General features: G+C 39.8%; 1 protein-coding gene across 1 annotated transcript in view; it reads right to left on the reverse strand.

Annotated features, from left to right (window-relative positions):
* PCNX2 (pecanex 2) overlaps nucleotides 1–15,564 on the reverse strand; it is a 151,410-nt gene that overhangs the window by 76,442 nt on the left and 59,404 nt on the right. The window contains exons 16-19 of the mRNA XM_050972315.1: nucleotides 12,138–12,247; nucleotides 9,901–9,997; nucleotides 3,415–3,507; nucleotides 2,768–2,918 (exon numbers count right to left, since the gene is read on the reverse strand). Coding sequence (XP_050828272.1) covers nucleotides 2,768–2,918; nucleotides 3,415–3,507; nucleotides 9,901–9,997; nucleotides 12,138–12,247 — 451 coding nt within the window. The remainder of the gene's footprint in view (nucleotides 1–2,767; nucleotides 2,919–3,414; nucleotides 3,508–9,900; nucleotides 9,998–12,137; nucleotides 12,248–15,564) is intronic.

The following is a 15,564-nucleotide window of genomic DNA, read 5'->3' on the forward strand; positions in this document are numbered from 1 at the left end:
ATGTCCAAAGCTGAGCTCTGGCTTCAGTAAAGAGATAAGCATATCACACAAACCAAACAGAAGGTAGGTGCAGGAGCAGAGAGAGGTCTGTTCAGACAATGGAGACAGAAAAAAAGAGCTCACATTCAGAAGGGGCCCCAGGGAAAGACGAGAATGATTTGAAAATGGCTTACACAAACCCATGGGGTATTAAAGCTGTAGTGGGGAGGAAGGAGAAGAAAAAATAGCCTAGTATGTCAGGGTTTCCTTCTCATTTAGTCCTGCACTAGTTTCTACACACCTATATACCATAAGCTCATACATCTTGACCTAAGCCTTTCATCCTGCAGTCAGGCAAGACAACGACAAGCACAAGAACTGGTCTGATAACTGCTATTCTATGGAACACCTTAAAGGCTGAGAAGCTCATCCAAAGTCTGTGCAACAAATGCCAGTTGTTTGTCTAATTGCAAGTAGTCATTTGTCTTTCAATAGCACTCCTCTTGAAAAAAAAATAAATTAGAATTAAAATCTATGCAGTAAAAACTCCTCACAGGCATCTTATTTTGTGTGCTCATTCTTTCATTGTCCGTATCTCACAACTATGGGGTACTACTGTCCTTTTTACAAGTTTCTCTTTCTATACATAGAGGGAACATTTTCAAGTTTAGTTCCTACATTTTTATTACAGGACAAAAGAAGGAAGACAGCCCGTCAGACATATCTATCAAAGGGATTACCTTTTCCACAGTCTGTCTCATCTCAGACATGATAAAAAACCTCTGCAGCAGCCTAAGGGACTGAAATATATATATATATATAAATTTTTTTTTTTTTTTTTACTCCTGTTTTCTAACACAAAACACCAGCTACACTGCAATAATACTTAGACCCCAAAGTACAGGAATGTGCCATATATAAATGAGGACTGCAAAAGAAGCAAAAAAAGCCTGTTCCCTACAATAGGCAGCATGAGAAATGCAGCTGGATCTCAAAACAGAAGGAAACCCAACTGTGGAAGTAAGTGCAGCAGGTCTCTACCTTCAACCTTTTCAAATGCTGAGTCACTGCACCGAGGAAAACAATGGTTTTTGACAAATGAAGACAGACTTAATCAGAACAAGGCAAAGAAATCCTACAGAGGTCTTTTATGATTAAGTGCTGAAACAAACAGTGCAAGTTGGGTGTTTATCAGAATTACTGGTTATTAGGGACAGGAAGTCCTGGCCACTCTTTTCAGCTGGGCATGGTGGTTAATAATATTTATATTTCTATTACACCTTCCTTGGCATATCGCAGTAAAAGTTAAAAGGCAACCTTCAATCAAGTCTCCTGGGTACTTTTTTCATACCCAACCCTTGTTTGGAAAGTAATTGTTTTGAAAGACAATTTTTTTAAATACAAAAGATTTAATGTATGGTTTTCCAGAGAGTGATCTGAACTCTTTTGTGGTCTAGTTAAAGACAGACTGAAGTCCCTCAACAGACTGTTCTGCAAATGCTGTCTTCAAACACTTCAGAAACATATACTGAGAATTATTAAGGCGTGGGATCCATCAAGAAATGACAAGCAAGCTTTTGGCTGGTAGCAAAGGCAAAAAGAGAGCTGGGGTGGAGGGGGGTAGCTTTACTTCTCAAAGCACACTGCCTGCTTCAGAAATAACTCTATCAGAACAGGAAATCAGATCTCCACGTACTAAAATATTGACTGATATTCACATGCACCAAGGCACCACCCGCTGAAGCCAGCAGACATCAGCAAGAACAGATCTTACAGAAAATTTAAGTTCTTTTCAATTGTAATGTTTCTCTAAAAGTGTTACAATTGAAATTAGAACATTTAAATTGCACTACATTTGCTGATATGTCAGAAAGTAGAAAAAAATATGCCTCAATTTCATCAATCTTTTAAGTTTTTAAATTATGTAGAATGCCAATGTATTAGGCATGAACTACACTGTGTCAAGCAACACAGCAAGTAACAGTGCTGTAATGTAAAACAAAAGGCAGATCAGACAGTGGCTCATGAAAGATCACATAGAGGCTGTGAAATGATTAAGGGACAGGAACATTTAACATATGAGGAGAAACAGAGAGCTGGGATTGCTTAACTTTGAGAAGAAAAAGCCTTGGGGGTCATCTTATGAATGCCTGTTTGGCAGCATTTTGGGGGTATAAATACCTGATGGGGGAAAGTAAAGTTGATGGAGCCACTCTGTTGTCAGAAGTGGCCAGAGATAGGACATAAGAAATGGGCACAAATTGAAAATCCATTTCCAGAAAATAGTATTACCAAAATAAATAAACCACCAAAACCCACCAAAAAAATGCAGAAAAAAAAACAAAAACAACAAAAAAACAACCCAATCTCCACAGTTTGAAGCAACTCTTCTTACTGTAAGGATGACTGAATGCTATTACAGATTGTCCAGGAAGTTTTAAGAGTCTCTGCACCTGAAAATATTAAAAACTGGACACAGCCCTGAGCAACCTGCTCTAGCTGACCCTGCTCTGAGCAGGGGCATCAGACTAGACAATCTGCAGACGTGTCTGCCTGGCCTCAGCCCATCTGGGCAGTGGCCTGAGAAGACAACTCCTACAGGTTCACAGATCTGCTGGTGGCACGGTGGAAAAATTAATATGACAGATAGATGTGCTACTCAAAAGTAAAAGGATCATTTATTCTCCCAGCTCTGTTACTTCTGGATTTTTTTTATTTTTTTGTTCTTCAAACCAAGGCGAGCTGGAAGTCATTGCACCCACTGTTTAGAAAAGACTGTCTTACAAACCTCTCACTTCCCGCTGCTGGTGTTCTTTGCTTTTGAGTATGGGGTGGGAGATCCACAGCCAGGGGTGATGCTTGCGGAGCTGAGGAAGGATGTAATGTGTTACAAATCCCACTGTCCACGCTAAAGCAAACAGCACAATGCTGAGAAATGGCTGGGCCAAAGCAGAAAAAAAGGAAACATAGTCATAATTAACATACAACATTTTTTTAAACATATATATATATTCATATATTTCAAACATTTTTTAACAGTTTCCATGAATGCATTTTTTTGCAATTGATTTTTATTCCTATGTTCAAATTCTTAACGCTAGGTAAATCTGAATTTTGACATATGTGTTTTGCACACACAGAGTTAACCAACTTTTTCCACCTTGATTGGAGGAAAAAAGGTGAAATGTCATGTTTATTCATTCTGCCCTCTGGGTTCCATATCAAAAGAGCTTGTCAAACAAGTAATACTGAAATTAATACAAATATCCAGAAACTAACTGCTTTGCAGATATAACAGTGTTATCGTGACCAGTAAATGCATTTTAACTAACTTCTCTTTCCACAGCATCTATTCTTTCCAGTTAAAGCACCCAGTGGTTTTGCATAAGAGACATAATATCTTAGGGGGAGAAAAAAAAAAAGCTAGATACACACCCTTAGTGACAGAAACACAGTACTGGCACTGACAGCAAATGACAGAACAGCAGCTGCTGTGCAGACAATGAGATCCGATTTCAAGATTTCTTTCTGTGAAAATAATTATTTTTCACACAATTAGTAAGGCAGCACTATTTTAACCAAAGTAATTACTCTGTTCTCAATTACTTACACTCTGCATTGCAATAAGGCTAATCAGCATTCTCTAATAAAAAAGTATTTTCTCCACTCTGCTTTGGGAAATTCTCTCTCCACACTCCAGGTCTGTTGAAATAATCACATTTAAATTCTTCATGCCTAATTTTGAATTATATTTTTAAATAACAAAGTTATAATATTGGAGAAATGAAAGCAATACATTTTAATACTGAATCTGATTCTGCTTGAGGAATATAACTCTTTTCCATTACTACCTTCTTATTTTTGGGGATCAAAATTCTGGTTCCATTTCCTATTTTTAAGAACTAATATTTCTTATTCCCTTTCTCTTGCATTACTGAAAAAAGTCGTGCTTTTCCGTAATGTCTTCTAAGACGCAACATAATACATTTATTATGTTCTAAAGTGACATGTCCCATTTCCTGATTTTCTTTATTGGAAGTCAAATTGCAGCAAGATTTTGTGGATTTTAGACAAGGCTTTTTTCCAATGTCATTGAAGGATAATGAAAGGACACATTTGCCTTTATACAAAGATCTGTAACCGTGGTAGGAGTAACTTTGTTTCTAAAGATTGGAAATATCACTGTCTTTACAGTACATTTTTCTTGTGATTAAAATGTCATTCTCAGTAAACAAATAAACAAGATAGCTTGTGATCTGTGAGGTCTTCTGAATTGTACTTCAGAGGTCACCCAAATGCTTTTGTGAGTAAATGAAAATCTTGTCTTAGATTTATGAGAAGGGCATTTAGGTTCAGCACTCAATTCTGCTGCTAAGTTACCAAATGAGAAACTATTTGTAGCTCTTGGTTTAGAAGCTGACTTATGGTTTAATTCAAAGATACCTAGAAACAACACGTGAAAAGCAACACTTTTGTTAGAACCAGAGGTTCATCTGACTTCATGGTGGTGCTATCTAGGTAAGCTTAATGAATCTCATCAGAGAAAAAGAAAGAAAACTAAAATAATGATAGTAGGGCAAACCTATGAATAAAGGAGATAAAAAAGAAAGCAAGCAGAACAAGCGAAGAACAGAAGGGTTGCGAATTACCAGGGAAGCTGGTAGCAACCTCTATATTTAGGCTGCCTATCACTCCCTGTTATGAAAGATGCTTCTCAGTAAAAGGTCACCTGCATCAGCACTTCCACTTACTGCAGCAGCCCTTTGAAATGCAGCAGGACTAAAAAGCCTTCAGGCTCTGAAAGTACTTTTGCTTTGTCCCAGGAAACTCCAGGATGGCTTAGCTGAAATCTCAAGCAACCACCACGGTCTTTGCCCTTCCCAGGCTGCTCAGGAGCATGTATGTACTCCAGGAGAGTGGTGCTCCCTCCACTCTGAGAGCCATCCTGCTCTGGACAGCCCTGTACTCTGCATGGGCTACATGTGCTGCGAAGGTGTGGGAGCAGAGTCAGGTCTTTGGAACTCCTCCTGACCATCTTTTCAAAGCACAGCCCTGCTAGCCTTGCTCCTTGGCTGCCACATTCAACAGAAGAACCACAACATGAGGGAGCTGACAGGAAAAGCCTTCTCTTCCCTGACTAAACCTTGGCTCCCTGCCTGTCCCCACAGGTCTTCTCTGTTCAGTTCTCTCACAGCTTCCTCTCACTAGCAAGTAGCGGTATGGAAAAAACACGGTCTAATAAAAATGAATAACTGAATTATTACCAATCTATGCAATGGAAATGATTTTTTAAGCTTTCCAGATATTTTTAAAGATGTTGCGTACAAAATCTAAGTAAAACAGCAGTATCTGAGAAAATTAGGCAGTGTCATACTTCTATAGCACTATTTCAGCCCCTTTGTGAATACACAGCATGGAAAGTCTTGATCAAGTATCATTTTCTGCACAGTTGAATTCAACTACTCAGTAATCTAAAAGAAGCTTCTAAGAACAACAAACACACTCCAATCACATTCACAAGCTCTTCTGCACAACCCAAAAGGCTTACTATTAAAATGACTGATTTCTCTCACAATTAGATGGCTGAAGAAGCTGACACTTTAAAAACCATGTAAAATATTAAGAATTTAGCTGTAAAATCAGCAGAGGTGATAACAATGCACATTCTGGGGAGAGATGCCATCCTAACTTTCCATTCCGGGCCAGATCACCAAAGAGAATCTTTTCAAACACTACATTCAGAAGAGAACACATTACACAAATTATATTGCACAGGACTTGTATTTCCCATCTTTCCTTTTGCAATTGCCCTTTTAACATTGTTCTCATCACTTTTGACAATCCTATACAGAAAAAGGCCTATATTTTTAAGGAAATTATTATTATTCATATAGTCAACCCCAAATTTGACAATTGCTGTCTATTTCTGGCAATACTGAATGTGTTTAAAGTATCATATATGCCCAGGCTTGTCCTTTTGTCCTTGCACTGAACTGTTTCAAAATATAAATATAATGCACAGCTGTGTGGCACAATGGTCCACACAGCAGCTCCCTCTTGATGTGGCCAACGCTTTCAAGCTTCCCACAAAATTCAGACTTCTTTCCTTCTAAAACAAAGCTGAGCAATGCTTGCTTCTGTTCCATGTCACTGCACAGGGGACAGTCCCCCAGGAAATGACAGTGATCTCTCTGGCTGAGAGGGACTCACAGCTACTCTCCAGGAGAAAACCTTGGGCACCTACCTGCTGGGAGTGGATCTGTCCTCCTGCCCTTCCTGTGGAAGGCAGCTAGCTCCTGAAAACCATGTGCCTACCTTAGACCCAACTGTCTAAAGCAGGATTTTGGATATCATTCCCAAGGTCAGGAATTTACGAGCTGAGTACTGAATAGCTCTACAGCATCACACTTGAGCCCTTCACTGCAATTGGTCCAAAAATGTAAAAATTAAGCTTTATTCAGGTTCAGATCTCTCCAGTGAGAGACACTCACTGTTATATTTTGGGCTGAAAGCCATTCTACACTCTCCATTTTACACTCAAGGGAAAAAAAAAAGTAACCCCAAACCAACATTGCTACCTTTGATGCTTTGGAGATTTCACAAGCAGAATATACTAGAGTGGCACTTTTTTTTGTTTTACTTATTATCACAGAATAATAGAATTGTTTATGTGGAAAAGATCTTTAAAATCATCAAGTCCAACCATTATTTTCAATTAGATTTTTGGAGCTTTGTACGAATCCTTTTATTAGCTATCTAAATGTTTGTTCTAAAGACTAGGAAGGAACCTTGAGTTTGAATGTAATACATTATCATCCTCAGGCCACTGCTTAATCTAGTAATCAGCCATGTGGATGCCTACAGAAATTAATTATAATGGTAGGAAGCTCCATTCTCAAAGTTGAATGGTCAATTATCAATCACAGCTGCTTCATAATTCAGGCTTCCAAAGCTGGCAATTCTTACACAGCTATTCAAGGAAAGGAAAAGGGTAAAAGTCATATAATCAAACATAAGAGATGCTGTATTTATTACTCCTTACATCAATGCAAAGCCATCCAGAAAACAACACATTAATTTTCAATATTAACCTTGTTTTCTTTCAGCTGCTTGAGAAAGAGATTTGGCTCGGTATTCCTCTGGCTTTCTGATTAAAATGGGTCTTATTTAAATGGTGTTTTGTAGACCCCATGTCACCAAGGCAAGGCTGGCTTGTGTTACATCCTGCCATCTCTTGCCACTGACAGGAGTTAGGAATACTCTCCTCACAGGGAAGCACTTCAAGGAAAAACGAGCTGCCTTCGTGAAATCTCTTCCGAATACTGATCTATTGTTTCACCCAGCTGCTGAACAGTTTGAAAATCCCCTTCCAAAACTTCTGGAAATTATTTTAAATTGGCTTTGAAGAGTCAGCTGAGTCCTACATCCTAAACATGACTGCTGTTGCTGAAGCGAGTCAGCAGGGACTATGGCTGGATTGTGCTCCTTGGATTCGATGCACGTGCATTTTCTCCTGCCTCAGTTCTTCCCTACTTGCCCCATTAGCACTACATTGGTGAGATAGCAGTGGGAGTCTCCTTGGTGTTAAACTGAGACAGAGGTACCAGGCAACACAGGGGTTAAACAAAGAGCCCACATTCACCAGAAATTGTTCTCTCTCTCTCTTCAGCTAATTTCTTCCCAATTAGCACTGCTAATCATAAGCAAACACTTTGGTTTACAATTTTTATACAGATTAAAGGAAGCCCAGATAGAGGAAAAAAAAATGAAGGTTAAGAACTAGCAAGCTCCAGCAACACTGAAGGAAAGCAGCCTCTGCCTCATAGCAGCAGCACCATGGAGTATCAAATGTACAGAGCAGAAAAGTGCCAATTCCCAAATCTAGGTATTTCCTGGAGAGCAAAGGAGCCAGGAAGCCCACTTAATTAATCCTAAAAGTGTGACAAAATGAAATAGTGTGACAGGAATGAAACATTGTGAGGAGAAGAACTGAAGTCCTTTTTCTGGCAAATCCCAGTACAGTTATCCCTATACTTCTGCACCTTCCACCCCACTGGCTCAAGGGCTCAAGTGCAGCTGTGCAGTGTTAGTGTAAGACAGCAGATCCCTGTCCATGTCACTGATATAAAAATTGTTAAGAGTCTGCAGAATTACTTCATTTTGAAAATACAGTCAGGATCTTAGATGCAGATTTTTTCCACTATTTTGGGGTTTTATTTTCAATATTTTAAAGCCTTGCTCAATGTTTCCCTCTGCACTGTGAAATAAAACCAGGGAAGTGGACAGCTGCAGTAACTGCTTCAGTCCCTGGGCTGGGCTCCATCTGCAGAACAGATGACATCAGACTCTGTACTCCTCCAAGAAAGGCACTATCAGCAAAAGACAGAACTACAGGAATATGAGAAGCTTTCCATTACATCTGCCATACAGTCCCTGTGTACAAGAACAGAATGACAATGAACCACAGCAACAACCTACAGACCACAGCAAAATTCTAACAAAAATACTTCATGTTTTTTACTCTGTTTCTAGATGTACACTCATATTCCAGTGCTGCAAACAGTTTAGTTTGCAAGAAACTGTAGCTCAATACAAGCAACAAAAAATATCACTTAATCTTATGTAGGACCTATTAGAGGAAGCAGTTTAAAATAAGATTATACATGGCAAAAATGACAATCCAAGCAGCAGCTCAGAAGAGTAGAAAACATTGGTAGAGAGGGATCAATGCATATGCTGAATATAGGCTGTGCAACACCTTGTAACATGCCTAAGAAATGATTCAAGATGTACATGGGAGATGCATTCCTTTGAAGGGGCATCTGGAGGCCAGTAGGAACTACGGACTCCCAGGTCACGTCTAAGGTTCAAAAAACGTAGTCTATCTTCCAGCGCTCCTGGATTTCAGAGAGCACTCAGAAATTTAGGAATAGCTGCCTAGGTTGCTTGGATGTGCAGGCACTGGGGATGTGGTCAGGAGGAAGAGCTGTCTGACAGCCAGGAAGCAGGACAACTCACATGACTAATAAATGTCAAACACCCCTTAGCATTTCTGGAAACCTGATGATTTTCCCACATGAACGCCTTAGAAGATCAACCTCCCCTGGGTAACAGCAAACATTTTTTTAATATAAAAAGACACAAAAAGGAAGATGGGTCACTACACGATATTTATGCTGAAGTGAGAAATAAGCTGACACAAACTTACAGCTTCCTGCCAGACAGTAGTAAATAAACAGCCTGCCAAGCAAAGAAGAGATGATGAGATGGCAATGCTTGGCACCAGGCATGTACCTTCCTCTCCCATACTATCCCAGTTTCATGTGCTTCTTCCACCTCTAGGTGCCAAGTCTGACAGTGTGCTCCACTTGGCTCGGCTGGGGTGGACGGCACACAGTCAAGAGTATTCCTGGCACAGAAAAGGAATTCCTAAAAAACAGGCAGCCCAAGCCATAGAAAAATAAAGAAAATGGGCTGCTTTAAACATGTGTAGTTCTGTGGACCAAATCCTGCTCCTCTGCAGTGCACAGAGAGTTGGCAGGACTGCTCACCTTTCTGAGTGCTCGTTGAACAATCCATGCTACCTTGGACACACCAGATTCCCAGGCTGCAACTCTGTGCACAGAACCTGCATTAGTTCTCTGTGTACAAGGATGAGAGATGCACCACTCCCCAAGCTCTAAGAGTGCACTTCCCATGGACTATATTAAAAAGTCTATGTGGCAGAGACCTTCAAAGGAGCCTTTCAGAAAGGAAAAGGGCATGTATCCCCTTCTTACTGCTGGCCTTACCGTAAAGACCATCCCTCTGTGCTCTTAGTAGCTATTTAAATTACTAAATAACAATATTTACGAGGTTCCTCAGTGGGCAAAATGGATGAGAGAGCTTTGAAAAGAAATTGAATGAAAGAAAAAGCCTTACCACTGATTCTCTCATTTTTTCTGGGAGTGGATCTTCTGATGAATCTTCAAATCGCTGGCGTAGATAGTGAGGGACGTATTTACACTGAATAAGGGACCTGTTTTAAAAAAAACTCCTAGTTAGGATACTTCGGAACACGTGAAACAGATACAAATATTCCTGAAGGACAGAGGAGGAACAACAGCCTTAGATTTCCTTCTACATGTACATTGGCATTCCTATGTCTGTTTAGCTGGAGATTGACACAAACCAGCTCTACCTGTGATCAGGGCAGAAATTCCTCATCAGAATCCTAAGGAGTCTCAGCAGCCCAACCAATGTAACTCAGTCATTTAGAGGAATGAGCAGAGAGAGTACTGCTGCATTTACTACTCTAAGTTCTGTTTCAGCTAAGCTGAAACCAATATGAGAGCACTTTAGAGTCATGTTAAAATGGCTAAGGAAGCCAATTCTGTAGAAACTGTATATTAATTCTCTCTGAGATTTATGTGCTACCTCCTCATCCATCTTGAATTTTATGCCATAGGCCATACCTTAAATACTTTTTCTGATCTCCTTAACTAATTTATAAGAAGTTCAGAGCTGTTTAGAAAAAAAATCTTCGATCTTTTTTTTTAAGGATGATGCATTTTTACAATTACACAATAAACATTTGATGCTGTTGTACAGGTATTTTTAATTTTTAGATTTTTAGGAACCATTTCAGTTGCTGAAGGTTTCATTGTAAATGTTAAGAAATTGCTAGCTAGATTTACAAATTAAAATGCATTTAGTAGTTTAAAATTACTTCCTTAAAACTAAAGTTCCAAGGAAGAAAAGTTTCTGTTTTATTAAAGAGGTTCATGAATTGGTGTGTCCTTTCTGGAAGTGGGAGAAAAAGATACATTTAAATTACTTCAAAATTGAAAGAACTCACAATTTCATGCTGATCTGCAATTTACCTGTGTATATTTTATTCCAAGGCTAAGAACTCTCCCTAATACATTGCTTTACTTCCTTCCATACATAATTTCCATACTGTAATGACCAAAAAACTACACACCATCCATAGAAATCTTGATCAAGATCTGCCTGACACCCGTGTCTCACTCAGTAGGCTGTGGCTAAAGTTCATGGCAAGACATGCAAGCAGTTCTTGCTGCTTTGCCACATCAGAGCCTAGCAACCTGCATAAATGTCAGATTCCCTGAATTTTTTGGACAATAAAAGATTTCTTGACTCTTCTAGAAGATTTACTGGGATGATAATTTCTTACTAGTCCTCAATATCTTTTCCTTCCTCATCAGTGTTGTTCTGCTTCTTCCAAGTTTCTCTATTAAAACAGAATTCTGAACAGCCTAAAAAGCTCTCCACTTCCCCCTTCTCTCTTCTGCATTGCAGAAGTGTGCATAATGAGCCTTGAGCCTCACCTTATGAATCAAAGGAGAGAATTCTCTGTGAGAGAACTTCCCACAGGCCCTCTGCACTCTCCTAGGACAAAACTGAGCTGTCTGTGAAGCAGACTTCCAAATGGCACGGTGATACTAGCAGCACAAAACCCACTTGCTTGCTTAGCCCCACAGCCACAGATGTAATTGCGCAGCTGCTTGCTGACCCCCACAGCTCCTATAACAGCCATATATCAGTTTCCTCACTGGGAAATTCACATTGTGTCTCTCTCACACATCACCTCAACACGCAGATCACAATGTTGGGACTTCTCCCCTTAAGCTCCCTTGTTTGCAGTGTCAGTTCTTAGCATACACTTCCTCTCCTCAGTTACCTCTAGCAGACTGTGTCAGAGAACAGAAGGAAGGATGGAACCTCAAACTGAGAGGCACAGCCTACTGAAGCAATCCTCAGCAAGAGCTGGAATTGAGCCACCTTCCCAGCACATTTACATGTTCCTTCTCCTGGTCCCAGTGCTAACCAATGCACATTCTGCAGCTCCAGTCGCCTGAACTCCCCTCACCTAAATCACTGTCCTCCAACCTGGCAAGCACACAACCTCCTAGAGGGGAAAAGTCTGCTTCAGAGGTTTTGGATAGTGCTGCTTAAAGAACACCAGCCCTGCTGGTGATCTGACTGCAGCACTTCATTCATATACAGGACGGATACCAACCATGCAGACATGGTGAGGAATTTCACATCGCCACAGCACTTTCAGGAAGCAACCCCTGTGGTTCTGAAACCCAGGCATTACTCTGGCTGTGTGCTGTAAAGAATAATCAGCAAAAAAACATCTACAGGCAACTTACATCAGCACAGATGGGTCGCTGCTTTGTCTGCTGAGGTGATAAGAAAGTGCAACTAGCAGACCACAGAAAGCAGAGAACAGTGCTGGAATGTGCTGTGCATCCCAGGGCTCCTGAGAGGATGACAGAAAGCAAAGTTAGTAATGCAGAACTTAAAAAGCCAAAATAAGTAGGTTAAGCCATACATCATATATGCAATGTTACATGCACAACATCTACATTTGTACACCATCTACCACAGACTGAAAATCCTTTTTCATATCAAAGTTTATTACTGTGAAAAAATCTTGCAATTAAAGGCATGTTTTGTGGTCATATTGTGCAACTCCCTTATACCCAGCAATTAGCTAGGAATCCACATGAAAGGCAGGTTTTCTTTCCTCTTCAATGAAACATTAGAGGAAAATTCTCATTAAAATGAGAGCTGAGTGAAATCAACTGTAGTGCATTTCTCTACTTTCTAAATTGATACCCTGTTCCTTGACCTGTAGCCAGGCTGCACGGAACAAATGACAATATCACCTAGATCAGGCATTGGGGTTTCTTTCAGACATCTTTCTGCTGCCTTGTGCATTCCACCCAGGCCCTGCCAGGATGCTAACACAGCAGAGAGGGAGAGCACTTGCCACTCTTTGTGCCATCCCCGAGGAGGGAAACAAGAGACAGACAATTGGCACACCTGCCAGCACACTCTGGATATAACTGAGATGAGAAACTCTCTCCAGGTGACTCTTAACAGCTAAAACTGGCTAGAAAGAGTAAGAGAAAAAATATAAAGCTTAAGGAACACTTATCAATATTATCTGTGACATCCTCAGGTACAAATTAGGGATCCTAAGACATACTTGTGAGTCCTATTTGTGAAGAATGCAAGTTTCGTCTGCGAAGGACGAAGAAACTTGGAACAAATCCACAGCCATTTCACTTACTAATTGTATTCCTTGCCTCCACATAACTTCTACCTGATCAACCAAATGTGAACTCACTAGATCCTGGCATCAGAGCACTTTCTGAACAGGTTTTGAGAAGCAATGCTTGCAGGATATATGAAACTTCAGGCTAGTGCGAACAAGACTCCTTCTGCATGGTTATCTCTTGCTTTAAAAACTTTAAAGTTAGTACAGCAGCAATATTTTCAAAGGAGGACGTAGGTTTATTAGCCTTATTTTACTCAGTTATTTGCATGCTTTCTCAGCATGTTAGGAAACACTCTATTTCTTTCAGGTGCAATGAATACCTAAGACAAACTAATTTTAAATGTCAAACATCTAACCCATTGCATCATGGACATCCGCAATTTAACTCTGAAATTCCTTGTTATCCTAAGAGTAGTACCAAAGAAGTGAAATTTTAATTCCAAGAATCATCTTCCCCTCATCATACTACTGAAAATCACAAAGATAAAAGACAGAAGAGCCTGGTTCTATCAAACAATCCTACACAAAATAGTAATTACAAACAGAGAGATTCACATGCTATCACTCAAAGAATCCAGCACCATTAATATGACAAGTTAAACTTTATCATACAATCCTACTCTTCATTTCACTGTTCTCAGTTTTGGGGTCAAATTTATTTTCAGTTAGCTTTTCCCGTGCTTAGTCTCCTGCCATGTTCAATTCATATTCTTTAAAACACTGAAGAAAATGGCTGAATCACAGCCTATTCAAATATCCTCTGCATTTTCAGGGCAACACAACTGTGTACAGACCCTCCCAGCAGCTTCTAGTGCATGACTGCCCCTTTGCTCTGCAACTTCTTTTGAAAGCAAAATACTATCAAGAGTTGAGCAATATTCCTGAGACTGAAATTTATCAGAAGCCAGTTTGAAAAATCATTCCACCATCTTTCTACTATAAAGCTGCACACAGGTGAAAATCCCCACATTAATGTCTTGGGAATTATATTTCCATATTTTCTGCATATTACACATAGCTTCTGCATTTGTTTGGTCTGTGCTCCATTTTCAAACTGTCATTGTCCCCTCAAAACTCAGACATCAGGGAGACAGGAAAGCAGGTAGGTCAGGCATCAATATTCACTATGTGCCTAGAGAACAAGATTTTCCTGAAAAATGCTACACAATGTTGTAAAAAAGATGAGAATGAACAAAGGTATCATTTCTCCAGTGTCAGTGTGACGTACCCTCTTCCATTTTGTCATTTTCCTCCCCCACAAATGATGCCTGGTAGCTTTAAATTTAAAAAAAATGAAAAACAAATGATATAGTTGATAATTGAACAATGATTCTTCTCAGTGGGAAAACAGGACTGACAGGATTTACTCTTGGAAGCTGGTATTATCTGTCATATGAGACAGGGACTTTCACTTCCTAGTTTATCTCATGGGGTTGAGGTGACACGTAGCCCTTTCATATCGGGTTTTGGCTTCGATGCAGACACTCACATGGTCATTTTTAAAACAAGTGAAACAGACTTACAGGGTTAAGGATGAAAGCCATGAGTTACAACAGACCAGTGGTGGGAGCGGGGTGTTCCATTCCAACCACAGAATTGCCTAATCCCAAAAAAATCCACTAGAAGGGGAGATAAAGGTGTCTTTTAATTTATGAGCCTTTTGGCACTGCTAGAGGTGGGAAGGCAAATGCATTTTTAAAAAGTAGTGCTAGCAGTTTTCTGTCCTACATTATTTACCCTTTTTACTTCTTTCTTCTCCTAAAAAACCAGCATGTAACACTTATCTTTCAAAGATATCCTCAAATAAATCAAATGTTCTACTACAGAGACAAAAAATGCTCTGAACCAAGTATGCTAAGTAGAAATTCTTGTTACTTTTTCTGTTGTTTTTTTTTTTTTTATTTCAGAGTATTCCTCTCAACTCAACAGTGACTTTGCAGATTGTTGCAGTGACAGCGTCACTGAAGGTGGAGGCATTGGCATAGTGGCTGGGTTTTTAAACACAGAGACAAACTCCAGCTGGTCTTCACACACCTGGTTTTCCACTCTCATGTTTTCATCACTATTTACAGAGTCAGAGAACTTTTTTCATATCAAAGTTTATTACTGTGAAAAAATCTTGCAATTAAAGGCATGTTTTGTGGTCATATTGTGCAACTCCCTTATACCCAGCAATTAGCTAGGCTTGGGTTGGAATGGACCATTAAAAGTCACGTAGCCACTTGTGCAATTCAATCATTACCCCACACTGCTGCCTCATCATGGATCTGTGCCATTGCTCACATATCAAGCAATAAGTGGGAAGGGTCAACCATTCCCCATGTGCGATGGTAAAGATGGAAATAAATACCATCACCCTATTTCTGAAGATCTAAAACACCGACTTTCTGAAAGAGAGCGTAAAAGGGAACCCTCTTCACCTCCCAAAATATGGGAAAACAGTAAGAACTTGTTCTCTACAAGGCTAACTATAAGCTTAACACCATATTACCATGGATATTCCTTTCCAGTAA

The sequence above is a fragment of the Serinus canaria genome, chromosome 3 (genome assembly GCF_022539315.1).
Source record: "Serinus canaria isolate serCan28SL12 chromosome 3, serCan2020, whole genome shotgun sequence".
In the NCBI taxonomy this organism is placed as follows: Eukaryota; Metazoa; Chordata; class Aves; order Passeriformes; family Fringillidae; genus Serinus; species Serinus canaria.